The sequence below is a fragment of the Notamacropus eugenii genome, chromosome 1 (assembly GCF_028372415.1).
Source record: "Notamacropus eugenii isolate mMacEug1 chromosome 1, mMacEug1.pri_v2, whole genome shotgun sequence".
NCBI classification, from domain to species: Eukaryota; Metazoa; Chordata; class Mammalia; order Diprotodontia; family Macropodidae; genus Notamacropus; species Notamacropus eugenii.
Genome location: NC_092872.1, coordinates 81,783,450 through 81,797,328, shown reverse-complemented (window position 1 = coordinate 81,797,328; position 13,879 = coordinate 81,783,450). Strand labels below are relative to the sequence as shown.

Genomic DNA, 13,879 nt, shown 5'->3' with positions numbered 1-13,879 from the left:
TATTTTATCCTACAGGAAAATAGAGGGGAGAGAGATGGAAGAAGAGGGGTGATAGAAGGGAGGACAGACTAGGGGAAGGGGTGGATGGGGTTCGTGCTGTCCTGGGATGGCAGGGAGAGATAGGGAAAAATCTGGAATTCAAATTCTTGTGAAAGTGAATGTTGAAAACTGAAAAATAAATAAATTATATATTTTAAAAAATAAATAAAAGGATGATTGCACATGAAGCAAACAACCTTCCTTCCCTCTAGTTAGGCTTCTGCCTATAGGGAATACCCACAGCTCCTCACCTTTACACACAAATACCCAAATTTCCAGTCCCTAAACCAGAATAAGATTGGCCTGAAGGAAGTTAATTCTAAGGCAATTTTTATCATACTGTGGGACTACACAGGGAGAGGCACTATCTACATAAAGGAAGTTGCTTTTGGGTGATTTCTCCAACTTCTTTCTCCAGCAGGAAATTCACATGAGCCCCCTGAAAGCATTTTTCCCATATGTAAAACATTCCCCACCCCCACTCCCATATCATATTATGAGAGCTTTTAAGAAGGCACTAACCTTTTGTCCTGATTCCTGGAGAGTATTTATCTTGTCCTGCAGTGTGCTTATCTCAGTCTCTAGCCGGGGTGTGAGCCCAACAGAACTTAGAAACTGAAGATTTGCTAAAAGCAGAAATTAGGGATAGATCTTGAGAGCAGGACAGAGGAAGATAGGGAGGGAAGGAAATCTGAAAGGGAGACTCTTTCAAGTCCAGTTTGGAATTGGCACTCACCTATACGGATAGCCTGTTGCTGTACCTTATCTTCCAACCTGGTAAGTTGTTCCTTTAGACTATCATGTTCTATTGGTAAATGAATCAAGCTTCCCACAGACCTCTTTGCAATTAGTCTTTTTCCCTCTGCACTCAAAAGATGACCTTCCAGGAGTTGCTTAAGGGATTTGGTTGAGGATACAATTCCTTCAGACACCTCAGAGGGGTATTCAGGGGAGCTTATTGAAGTGGAGGTGCCCTCACCAGCTGTGGTATCTGGCCTGGTGGAGCTCTCTGGAGCAAAAGGGGTTTTTGATTCAGTAGTGGTGCCAGGAATCCCTGACAAAGGTGGAACTAGAACTGGGGTACGGAGTCTGCTGGGCAAGCCTTTGCCAGTGAGGATTGCTAATGCAACAAGGGTGGCTGGATCAACTGTGGAACCCAAGGTAGTGAGGCTGTCTATATTAGTATTGATGCCAAGTTCATTAAGGGTGGCTTCATCAGGGGTGATGCCCAGAGTAGCAAGGAAAGATGAAGCATTCCAACCAAGATCTGGGGAAATACCCGGTGGTGGTCCTGCAGTGGATGGTGGGCCAGTGGATGATGAGGGGCCAATGGATGATGATGGGCCAGTGGATGTTGATGGGCCAACGGATGATGATGGGCCAATGGATGTTGATGGACCAATGGATGATGATGGGCCAATGGATGTTGATGGGCCAATGGATGATGATGGGCCAATGGATGTTGATGGGCCAATGGATGTTGATGGGCCAGTGGATGATGACCAGCCAGTAGATAATGGATCAAAGGATGGATGGCCAGTGGCAGAAGCAGGAGTGGGGTCTGACTGTCCAGGAGGTCCCAGGCCAGCACCTAGGACAGGAGTGATGCCCATAGCAGCAAGGATCTGTGGATCAGTAGTGATGCCCATGGAGCTGAGAATCCCTGGATCAATGGCAATGCCCATGGAAGCAAGAGTTTCTGGACCAACAGTGATGCCCATGGCAACAAGGGCTTTCGCAAGGGGGGATGATGATATAGTATCTGATCTTGGTTGGGCAGTCTTGCCTGGGAATCTGGTCTTTGAAGTTTTAGGAGTTTTAAGAATTTTAGGAGTTTTAGGAGTTTTTTCAGAGGTAACTTTAGGGGCAACTTTAGGGGCCCCTTCAGGCGTAACTTCAGAGATAACTTGAGGGGTAACTTGAAAGGTAACTTGAGGGGTAATTTCAGAGGTAACTTCAGGGGTAATTTCAGAGGTAACTTCAGGGGTAACTTCAGAGGTCTTAGCCCCAGCCTTCTTAGAAGTCTCTTTGGTGTCAGCCTAGAATAGTGGCACCACAGGGGAGAGTAAAGTGGAACCAGGAAGAGAAGAAATGAGGGAAAGAAATCTGTAGTGAGGGAAGCTGAGCTAGGCAGAACTCAGGCTGGGGCTTCAGGACAAAAAAGGGACAGGGAAAGACAATTTCTTTATCTTGACTATCCTTGTCCTCTCCTTTTCCTGGCCCCAGTGTCACCCTCTGCTCCTCTTTATTAATGGTCCCCAGTGGATCCCTCTCAACCTTAATGTGTAATCCCCCATGTCTCTCCCATTCAGTTCTAGACCTTTGTCTTCTTTCTTCCCCAGTCCTTTCCTAATCTATATTTTATTTCATACCATATGAGGCCAGTCACTCCTCCTTCCCCTGGCCCTTAACACCCACTTGTGTTCCCCTCCCTGTCCTAAGTCCCAGTCACTCACCTGAGAATACATGGCATCCTTTGAGGTGGTCTGCTGTGCAATATTATGAAGACCAGGGGAGGGTCTAAGCTCCTTCTGGTCACCTTCCTATATAGGTTTGGGGAGAAGGGGTGCTGTATAAGGTACAGCAGTCACTTTCTTCTATGTAGTCTACTCAGGGGTTCGCAGCGGACATTTTCATTACTGGACTTGAATGAATCCAGACCTTCCACTCCATACCCCCTATAATTCCCACCTCCTCAGGCCTTTGGGTAGTTTTTGTTTCCTCCTTGCCACAAGTAGAAAAGAATAAGACTTATTGGTTCTAGAACAACCTTTGTCTTCTTTCTACTCCAGTCCTTGCCTAATCTATACAACCATGTGATACCAGTTATTCCTCCTCCCAGTCCTTAACATACTCTACTGCTCCCTTCTCTAACACATACCCTGTCCCAATTCCCAGTCACTCACTTGAGGAAACATGGCATCATGTAAGGTGGTCCACTGCATGATATCGCTTCCATCAGGGACGGAGCTAAGCTTATTCTTGACATCTTCCTGTATAGGATTGGGGAGGGGTGCTGTAAGGTGCAGCAGTTATGGTGGGATCTTCTCTGTAGTATACTCAGAGGCTCACAGCAGACACTGTCATTCCTAAACCTGAACCTATCCAGACCGTGCACCTCAAACCCCCTACACCTCACCTTCTTAGGTCTTTAGGTGGTTTTCTCTTCTTCCTTGACCCAAGTAGAAAAGAATAAGGCCCATTGATTCTAGAGGGAGTCTGAAAAGGAGGTAGGGAAAATTGTTCTAGAAATAAGATCTCACCACGTCAAGCTGAAGATTTTTCATCTGTTCCTGTTGATCTTTCAATTCTTGGGTCTGTTTAGCTACTTCATCTAGGGTGATCTGTTAAACAAGGCAAACGAGTAGATTCTGGGTAATTCATCCTAGCCTTTCCTTCTCAATAGAAATGGAATAGAAAGCTTGTATTCACCCAGCCCCACCTGTGTCCTGGCCTAGAACAGAAGACTTTGTGTTCTAATCATCATATCCTACTGGTTAAGAATTTGAGCTAGAAGACCAGCCCCCTTTAGTCAGGAAGACTTATGCTTAGACATTGCCACTTTTGCTTTACTCAGAAACTTTTATTGGTTTACTCTTAGTCCTTCTTTCTTTCATCTGATTCCACCCCATCTTTCTTCCCACTTAAGTACTAGCAAAGGACTGAGTACCTTGCCTTAGGAAAAGTAAAAGCTTCCTTATGTATTCTGATGTGAGGGATAGCACAAGCCTTATCCCAAAATATTTCCAGTGATAAACTAACAATGGAACACTCAAAAGAAGGCTCCCTACATTCACCTCTGGTAATTTATGTTGCCACTAGTTAGATGAACAGTTAATAGAGTACTGACTGGAATCTGAGGAGTTCAGCCTAGGAACCTCCCCCACCTCATTTCTCCTCTGTTACTGTCTTTTGTGATGGCTCATAAACACATCACATAGTCACATAATAGGTGGCAGTTAGAGTTGAAGTTCCACAAAACACTTTACATATGTAATCTAGTTTGAACTTTATAGCAACCTTGGTAAGAAGGTGCTATTACTGTCCCCATTTTACAGATAAGGAAACTGCCCCCACCCCTAGCCTCAGGTTGAGTGTTTTGCCAGGGATCACACAGCTAGTAAGAATCCAAGGCAGTACTTGAATGCATGTTTCCTTGACTCCAAGTCCAGTGCTCTCTGCATGTGACATCTTGCTGATTAGGTAATAATAATAATGATTGACTGACTAGTAATATGGTGTTTGCAGGCTGTCTCCTACAGAAGGCTTTTCTTGATTCCCCTAGATCGTTAGTATTCCCCACCCCAATCTCAAAGGTTTTTTTTTTTTAATTTATTGTTTATATTTTGTCAAAAAGGAAGCAAGATATAACCAATTCTGGAAGATGGGTTCAAGTTCTGCCTAAGCCTGAGTGGTTTCAGGTCAGCTGCATAACCCCTAAATGCCTAGGGCTCCCCTCTCAGATTCTAAGCTGCAGAAAAATTATGATTTGTATTGGGGGAAGTTTCCCTGAATCCAGGGACTTCACAGGTCTGAAACTTGTAAGTATATACATAGATAAATAAGTGGCAAGGACAGGATTCGAACCCAGGTCCTCTGCTTCTAAATTCAGGGCTCTTTTTACTTTCTACTTTGTTTGTGTGCATGCCATTTAATTCCCCATAGAATGTAAACTCTTTGAGGACAAACACTTTCCTTGTTGTCTTTGTGACCCCAGTGCCTAGCATAGGGCTAGCAATATAGCAAACAATCAAAAAATGTTTTAATGAATTAAGGTTTGCAAAGAACTTGACATACAAAATCTTAATTTAGCCTCTTAATAACCCTTTGAGGTAAGTCTTTTGTTGTGTTTATTTGGATATATCGATGTTTTTACTAGTATAGGGAATTTTTGGTATGGAAACTCCCTACCCCACTTATGGAGTCACTTATCACTAATTTAAGAGTTTCTGAGCAGGGCAGCTAGGGGGCGCAGTGAATAGAGCACCAGGGTGCCCTGCAGTCAGGAGGACCTGAGTTCAAATCCGACCTCAGACATTTACTAGATTATGTGACCTTTAGCGAGTCACTTATCCCAATTGCCCCCAACCCCCCCCAAAAGAGGTTAATTGACATGTTTGTGCTCACACAGATAGTTTATGTCACAGGTAGAACTTTAACCCAGGTCTTCCTGACTCAAAGGCTAGTCCTCCATCCATTATGCCAACATTGCCTCTACGAAAGGAGTACTATAGGCATTCTTTTGTTTTTAATTTTTTTTTTTTTTACTATAGGCATTCTTATCCCCAATTTACAAGTGAGGAAACTAAGCCTCTGAGATATTAAGAGATTTACCCATGGTGACACAACTCGTGTCAGAGCTGAAATTTTCATTCGGGTTGCTACTGATTCCAACAACAGGATTATTTCTAGTATACCATGCTGTTCCATTTTTACAGTACTATGAGGATACACACAGTAATACAGTATTTGATTGTTGTTATGGTTTGTCCTTGGTTCTGGAAGAGGACTTTGATATCAGGGAGGTGATGCCATAATTTGCAACTGAGTTGGATTTAAGTGAGGGAGGTCTGTGCAAGCCTCACTTTGTTCTCAGAGTCATCTGGATCCAGTGGCCAGATATAGATCAGGATGACTGGAGATGGCCCTGCACTATCATATGGAATGGTTAAATAGAAACAATGGCTAAGAGCACCAGTGTTCAGTAGGGAAAATGGCCAGGTAATGGGGTCAAAAGGAAATTCTCCTCCCTCTGCTTTGTGTTGAACTTGGAGTCAGGAAGATCTGAGCTCAATTCTTGTATTAGATACTTTCTAGCTTCATGATCCCAAGTGAGTCACTTACCTTCTCTCTGCCTCAATTTCCTCATCACTAAAATGGGGATAATAATGCACTTACCTTCCAGGGTTATTATGAGGTAGCATAGAGTGCTTTGGAAACCTTACAATTCTATAACAGTACTAGCTATTACTATTATTAGTATAAACTCACCTGTACTGGATCCATCCTGACAGGACTCTTGCTTTCTGGCAAAGGCTAATGGCAGAGAACAAGACTCCAGGCCCCTTTTCTTCTTCACTAAGTACTCTATTATCATTTAAGGACAGAGAGGTTCCCAGACAGGAACTCCCCTCACACCTGAAGTCCTACTACAAGAGGTAAGAGGTATCTTTTAGTTGGGACAGAAGACACCAGGGAGATTTTTACCTTGTCAACCTTTTTCTTCAGTTGTTCCATTTCCGTCCTGAAGGAATCTGTCTCTGACTGGAGGCCATAAATAGTGCTGAGTAGGTCCTGTAGTGTCTGCATGGCCTAGAGTAGGTGATAAAAGGAAAAAATAGGGGAGAGGGTCCATTTGATATGGGAGATAGGGGAGGAGGCCAGATGAGGAGGAAAATGCTTGTTGAGGAAAGAGTACAGGTAAGTGATCTGACTGCTTCAAAGCTATTAGGGTTCATCCTGAAATGGATGCCCAGGGGGTCACCGGTGGATAGATAACTGAAGCCAATTTTTAGCTCAGTCACTTAGTAGCTCATGAATAAGTTTCTTAATCCCTCTCAGGCTCCACTTCTTTATCTGTGTATAAGAGGTGGGGTGTGCCATGTTTTTGCACACATGTATGCATGGGTGATGTCAGACATGGCTCTGACAAGATCTCTAGAATCTCCTCCACCCACCCTTGTCCAGGACAAAATGATTCCTGACAGGAGAGGAAGCAGGAGTTTGGAGACAGAGACTAACCTCTATGTTCTTTTCACTTCAAAGAGTAAATATAGTTATCTGCTGCCCTCAATATTGTTATTCTAGGGGAGATAATTTTTAGGCTCAAGCTGGGCTCCTAGTTTATATGCCTTAAGAAGGAAAGAATGGCTCAATCTATATATCTAAGGTTTAACTCCCTTTCCATCAAATGCTGGTTCCATGAAGAACACGTATAGAAAACAGCAAATAAAACCATTTATCCAAGCTGATAGCAAACAAAAATCAGATATACCAATGAGAATTGTACCAGACAGTAGAATGAATTAGCTCTTCCATTGGGAGCAAGATACGTCTGCTCAACCAAGAGAGAGAAAGAGTCTCAGATCCTACCCAAGGGGAGACAACTCAAAGAATCTAGTGTAGTAAGCTGGAGATAGAGACATGATTGAGGTGTCAGCCCCTCTACATGTCAGCTTCTCCCCAAAGTCCTCCTCTCTTCAGAGACCAAAGGAGCATCTGGAGCCATGTGTCTTCTCTCTCAAATCTGGATTCCAGAAGCCCAAGAACTCTCTTCTCTTTCAAACTCCTGCCAACTCTGCCCATCACTCAGGTGCAGAGCATAGAGTGACAAATCTCTATCAATGAAAGCAGTCTTATGCAAATAGGCTCTGAATCATGAGTCAGATGTAAGATAGGGATAATACTGACTGACATCTACTTCACAGAGTTGTGAGATTAGGTATGTAACATGTACACTGCAAAATTTAAACTAAGAGTTACTTACTGTTATTGTTATTTCTGTATCTCATAGGTGGCATGATAGGTAAATCAAGACTGATTGGTCTGGTGTAGGATGGGGAAAATATGGTTTCCTGGAAAGTTAAGTTTGATCCCCAATCAGTAGACCAGATGATTTCGAAGCCTTATCTGCTTGCCTGCCATACTCCTTCACCCCAGATTTATTAGGATTACTAGTGGGCAGAGTCCAAAAGCAAGTAACAACATCTGCTCCCCAAATTTATTCAAGGCCATTCAGCATGAACTCCCTTTCTAACTCCAAAGGATCATAAGAAGAGGCAGTGAGGTAGTGCATAAGATGGAGTGCTGGACTTGGGGTCAGGATTGAGTTCAAATTCCACCTCAGACATTTACTGGGCAAGTCACGTAACCTCTGTTTGCCTCAGTTTCCTCATTGAAAAAATGGGAATGATGATAATAATAGCACCTACCTCCCAAGATTGTGGTGAGAATCAAAGGGAGTAAGATATGTAAAGTGTTTTGTAAACCTCGAAGTGATATATAAGTGCTAGCTAGTATTATTAATGAAGGAAAAGAAAAACCAGTTGTCCTTTACAAAAAAGGTTAGGCACCCGTGTAGTAAACAGTCAACTAGATGAAACCAAAAGAAAAGAATCTCTCCTAATATTTTATTCCATAAACAAACAAAAATGTATCAATAGCAAAGAGTGGCCCTCTGGGTCTCCCATAACACTCTCCAGGACTACTTGGATAACCAGGCTCCCATGTAGGCTTTGTGGATCTACATACCATGTATGCTTTGTGGTAGAGAGGGGCCCTGGAGCTGACTACCTAAGGAAGATTTCTTCTGTAACACACAGTTGCCACTTCTGGGGTAGCTAGAATCTATACGTGTCCAGACTTGCAGTTCTCTTTCTGAAGAGTGTCTTGGGCCTCAACAATGCTGAAAGGCAGGTCAGAGGAAGAATGAGAGGGTGAGCATTGTAACACCTGGGAGCTGGGCCTCAACCTTCTCTCCCTACCAGTCACAATCCCTTACAAAACATTAACAATGGAGACCTTGTAAAAGGGATCTGTAGTGATTATTGGGTCTGATACTATGACATGCCAGGGTAACTCAAATTATTTTAAAAGGTATCAAAAAGGAAATTCTAAAGATGCCAATGGCAAAGAATTCCCCTACAGCTAGCACAGTGCCTGGCACAGACTAAAGGCTTAATAAATACTGTTGGCTAATAAATATTTGTTGACTGACAACTCCTATGTGGAAGAAAAGGAAAATTGTCTAAGAGATTCATGAGGATGCATATGGAACTTAACAACCAACTCAGATTTTTAAAGATAGGTACTAAAGATGAAAGCAAGAGCAGGTGATAGAGGATGAATATAAAAGCATGGCATGATATGGTAAGAACAGTGCCAGAGGCATGAAATCTTAGTAAGAGCTAAATCTCAGGACAAAAAAAAGAGAGGTTTGGGCTTTTTTTAAAAGTGATATGGGGGAAAGGATGAACACAGAAGCCACAGGATTGCTAGAAGTAGACGGGGGGATGCTAAATGATAGCCCAGAGAGTTTATGTCTTATCTTAGCTCACTTCTGTTTTCTCTGCTAAAGAAAATCATCTTTGGATGGAAGAGAACAAAAATGACTCCTAGGGTACTAATATCTGAATAAGGAGAAAGCCAGAAAGTCATCTGTCCCAGATGCATCGTTATATCCTTGAGTGCTGAAAGAATAGGCAGAACCACCATCAATGATCTTTGAAAAATCATGGAGAATGGGTGATGCACCACGGGACAGGAACAGGGCCATTGATTTGATTTTCCAAAAGGGAAAGAGAATAAATTCTGCAAGCTATAGGCCAGGGAGTTTCACTTGACAAAATTTAAAAATATTACAAAAGGGATGCATCTTGAATACCCAGAAAAGGAAGCAGTCACCACAAAAGGCCATTAGATCTTTGTCAAGAATGAGACATGCCATACTAATGTTTTTTCTTCTTTTGACAGGATTACTTAACTATTGGATAGGGGAAGATATATTCTAGATTTTAACTAAGTATTTGATAAAGTATTTCATGTTATTCTCATGGAAAAGAAAGATTATGTTACTTTTAGGCAAATTCAGAATGAAAGTGATTAATAGAACATTGATACTCACAGAAAAGAACAGGAGAGCATCATAAAATAGAGAACAAGAAAGTTCCTAGCTCACCTTTGATGTGTTAATAACCTATCACAGGTGTGCTACATACATCTTTGGGTACTGAAAGGCTTGAATGGTTGAATGGTGTATATCAAAGGGTAATCCTTGATGGTTCCATGTCAGCTTACTGGGAGATCTCTACTGCAGTGTCCCAGGAATCTATGTTTGACCTCATGTTGTTTAATGTTTTAAATCAATGACATGGAAGAAGGCATGCTAGTGAAATATGTAGGCTGAACGGAATAACTAACACTGGAGGAACAATCTGTATTCAAAATGGCTTTGATAGGTTAGAACATTGAGCTAAAGCTAAATCAAATAATTTGAGATTCAATGGGGATAAATAGAAGGTCTCAGATTTGAGTTCTAAACATCACCTTCACAAGTACAGCCTGGGGGAGGCATGTTAAAAAATAGTTTGTCTGAAAGATATTGGAGGCTTTAGTAGATTACAGGCTCAATAGGTGTCAACAATGTGGTACGGCAGCCAAGAAAATCTTTTGTGATCTTAGGCTGCGCTAAAAAAGTCAGGGCATGCAGGTGCTAATAATTCTACTATATTTTGCTCTAGTCAAACTGTACCTGAAGTATTGTGTTCAGTTACGGGTGCCACTTTTTAGGAAGTACACCAGAAGAAGACACTCAAGATGGTGAAAGGCCTTAGGTTTATGACACAGGAAGGAATTCAAGATGTTTAAACCAGAAGAAAAGACCTACGGGGCACACAATGAATATCTTCACTGTAAAGGGCTGGAAAGATTAGACTTTTTCTTTCTTTTTTTTTTAAAATAAATTTTCATTGTTATCCTTTGTTTTTATATCACCAAAACTTCCCCAGTAATCCTTTTCTCTCCCCACTCCCAGAGAGATGGGATTAGACTTTTCCCAGAAGGTACAACTAGGAGCAATGGAGAGAAATGAGAGAGACAGATTTAGGCTTAATATCAGTCAAAGCATCCCAATAATTACAGCTGTCCAAATTTTTGAGTGTATGGGTTGCTGCTTCAGGAGATACTGGATTCTCCCTTAGCGGTAATGTCAAAGCAGAGGCTGAATGATCACTTGTATAAGTTGTAGGAGGGATTCTTTTTAAGTTCTCAGTTGGACTGAATGGTTGCTGACATGCCTTCCAATTCTAAAATTCTGTGATTCTGTGAAAATATGTTCATTCACAGAGTTAGCACCCTTCTCATTGGGTAGGAGGCACATACATCTAACCAACCTTGTTGACCAAACTTGGAATCTAGCAACCATGACAACATTCTTCAAAACGAACCAAAGTACTTACAGGGGCAACATTCATTAACAATAAAGCATTTCTCTTCTTGACTAATGGCTCTCTTGAAAGCTATGCAGCCATGTCCAAGCTTGTCCACTTGACTTTTTCCTGAGTTGTTTTGTTTTTCTGTTTGAGTTGCCATTGGGAAAATGGTCTACCTATGTCTCACCTAATCAACCATGGCAAGTTACAATCTTTCTTAGGAAGGCAGGGGAAGAAGGGGACCAGGAGCTTAAGGATACTGATGGCCTCAGCTTACTCATAGGCATATTTACATGCTATCCAGCCAAGTGTTGCCCATTTCAAGATGTATGGCAAGTGTGCTTTCTGGAGTCACATCAAGCTCAAGCTCTTCTGACTGACTTTCAGAGGCCATCATAACATAGTTCCCTCAACTTTCTCACTTATGGAGTCACAATATCTTCTAGTCCCCAGCACAAACCCTCTACTCTAGTAGGCTCAATCCTTTCATTGTCTCAGGAACATGCTGTGATCTGTGGAGATCCTCTCAAAGATGAACCATAATCATACCAACTTCCAGGTGTTTCTCTGTCCTCAGGGTAAGCAATTTTTGATACTCTATTTCTGTAGTAAGACCCACAGGGTTACATCTAAGAGAAAGTATTTAGGATACTCTCACTTTCTATAGTACTTGCTTCTTACACCACTTATTTTATTTTTTAACCAAATAATGCCTCCTCAATAACATCATAAGTTTCTTCTGAATAAAATAAATGTTATACTATTTTATACATACTCCAAAATGTTTAGTACAGCGAGGCATATATCTAGGTATCTGAGTTAATGTTGTCTTCTCTCTAGAGAAATGGCTGTCCTTATGGTCTTTGATGACATACAGAAAAGCTGTTGAGTACACCCTGATTGACAAAAATCCCTAAATTAATCAGAACTACAATTGCTAATCTGCGGTTGCTTTTTCTGTTATTTGTCCTTTGTTCTCAAAGGGAATCATAATATCAGGAAGGTGACGCCATGATTTGCAAGTGAAGTGGATTTAAGTGAGGCAGGGTTGTGCAAAGTCACCAACCTCACTTTCTCCTCCGAAGCCATCTGGACCCAGTGGCAAGATACTGATCAGGACAACTGAAGATGGCCCAGGATGCAGTGGGGGACCTTGGTCTTTTAAGAAGCTAAGGTCTTTCCCAGGTCTTAGTTTGACTGAGGTAACACCCATTCAGTAATTAAGACTAGGTAAGAAATGAAGCAAAGAATGGCCTCTTTCACCTAGTCAAAAAAAAATAATCAGTCTGAGAGGGGAAGACTCTTAGGGTTTCTAGGCAAAACAGAAACAATTCCTAATTCACATTCTCTCTGAACCAGCTGAACCCAGACAGTAATGGAATGGGACCTATTATTGGCCAATAAGTTAGAGCCAGAGAGATTTGGGGTTTAAGGCATGGTCCTTATAAAAGAAATCTAGCAATAAACCCCAAGATATGTGGATGTTCTGCCTAAAGGAAAATAAAGTTTGATCAGTAAATTTTGACCGTGACATATGAGGATTAGCTGAAAGAACAGGAGATGTTTAGTCTGGAGAAGACTGAAGGAGTGAAGCAAGGTAGAATGTGCTAGCTGTCTTCAAGTATGTGAAATGATCATGTGGTGGAGGAATTAGCTTTGTTTTATTTGTCCACAGAGAGGCAGAACCAGGAAAAATGGGTGGGAGTGGCAAAGAAGGAAGTACAGGCTTGATATCAAGAAAAGCTTCCTGACAATTAAAGTTGTTCAAAAGTGGAATGGACTGCCTTGAGAAATAGCAGGTTTCTTCCACCTTAGAGGTCTTCAAGCAGAAGATGGATGACTATTTGTCATGTAGGCTATGGTGGAAATTCCTTTTGGGTACGGTTCAGACTGATGGCCATTGAGGTTTCCTCCAACTCTGAAATTCTGCAGTTCTGCACTGATGATTTCATTGGTCTCAGTTTTGTCCCAATGGAAGGAGTGTTGGATTGATTCAGAATTCGATGACCCAGGCTCAGATTCCTGGGCAAATTCCTTAGCTTCCTTGGGTCTCAGATTCCTCAGTAAAATGAGGAGGTTGGACTTGGTGAACTCTGAGGTCCTTTCCGACTCAAGTCCTATCTCTTCTATTAACTTTTTTTAACTGTAGATAGTGTGTATAATAGATACTAGTTGTGTCTTCATGACTTCTATATTATCTCTATCATACCATTTTGACAGTTGGTCATATCCAACTTAGTACTTAATTATATACAATTATATTTTAATTATTACATTATAGTATAGTATATTAATTATAAACAATTTTTTGTTGTTGTTTAGATCTATGATTTCATTATTGTGAGAAACTTCTAGTGTGGAAACTCCTTCTTCTGATAAAGCTTAGCCACTGTGTGTGATTTAGATTCTCCAAGAATTGCCTGGGGGCACTGAGGGGCTAAGTGACAGAGTCAGTACTTAAACCAGGTCTTCTGACTCCAAGGCTGGTATTAATTCTTATATACTTCTCTGATTCTTTGTGTTTGCAAATAATAAATTAATAATAACAATTTCCTAGAAAACAGAGATCACATAGGCCATATATTTCTACACACATAAGATGCTCAATAAATACTTGTTGACTTGAATTGAAATGGAGGATGAGTTTGTCAAGGAACGTCCTCTCCTCTCCTCTCTACCTCCTGGCTTCCCTCACCTTCCTTCAAGTCCCAGATAAAACCTTTCCTTCTATAGGAAGCTTTACCAATCTCTCTTAATTCTAGTGCCTTCCCTCTGTTGATTATTTCCTATTTATCCTGTATATAATTTGCTTGCACATAACTGTTTGCATATCGTGTCCGTCATCTAGATCATGGGTCTCTTGAGAGAGCAGTTTTCTTTGATCTCTAGTGCTTAGCACAGTGCTTGGCAGT

At 41.5% G+C, this 13,879-nt stretch overlaps 1 protein-coding gene across 3 annotated transcripts in view; it reads right to left on the bottom strand.

Moving 5' to 3' along the window:
* C1H16orf96 (chromosome 1 C16orf96 homolog) overlaps positions 1-13,879 on the bottom strand; it is a 75,622-nt gene that overhangs the window by 50,102 nt on the left and 11,641 nt on the right. For all 3 annotated transcript variants that reach the window (XM_072607423.1, XM_072607432.1, XM_072607441.1), the window contains exons 3-8: positions 6,247-6,351; positions 3,303-3,383; positions 2,946-3,032; positions 2,496-2,582; positions 776-2,078; positions 562-665 (exon numbers count right to left, since the gene is read on the bottom strand). In XM_072607423.1, the coding sequence (XP_072463524.1) occupies positions 562-665; positions 776-2,078; positions 2,496-2,582; positions 2,946-3,032; positions 3,303-3,383; positions 6,247-6,351 (1,767 nt within the window). The remainder of the gene's footprint in view (positions 1-561; positions 666-775; positions 2,079-2,495; positions 2,583-2,945; positions 3,033-3,302; positions 3,384-6,246; positions 6,352-13,879) is intronic.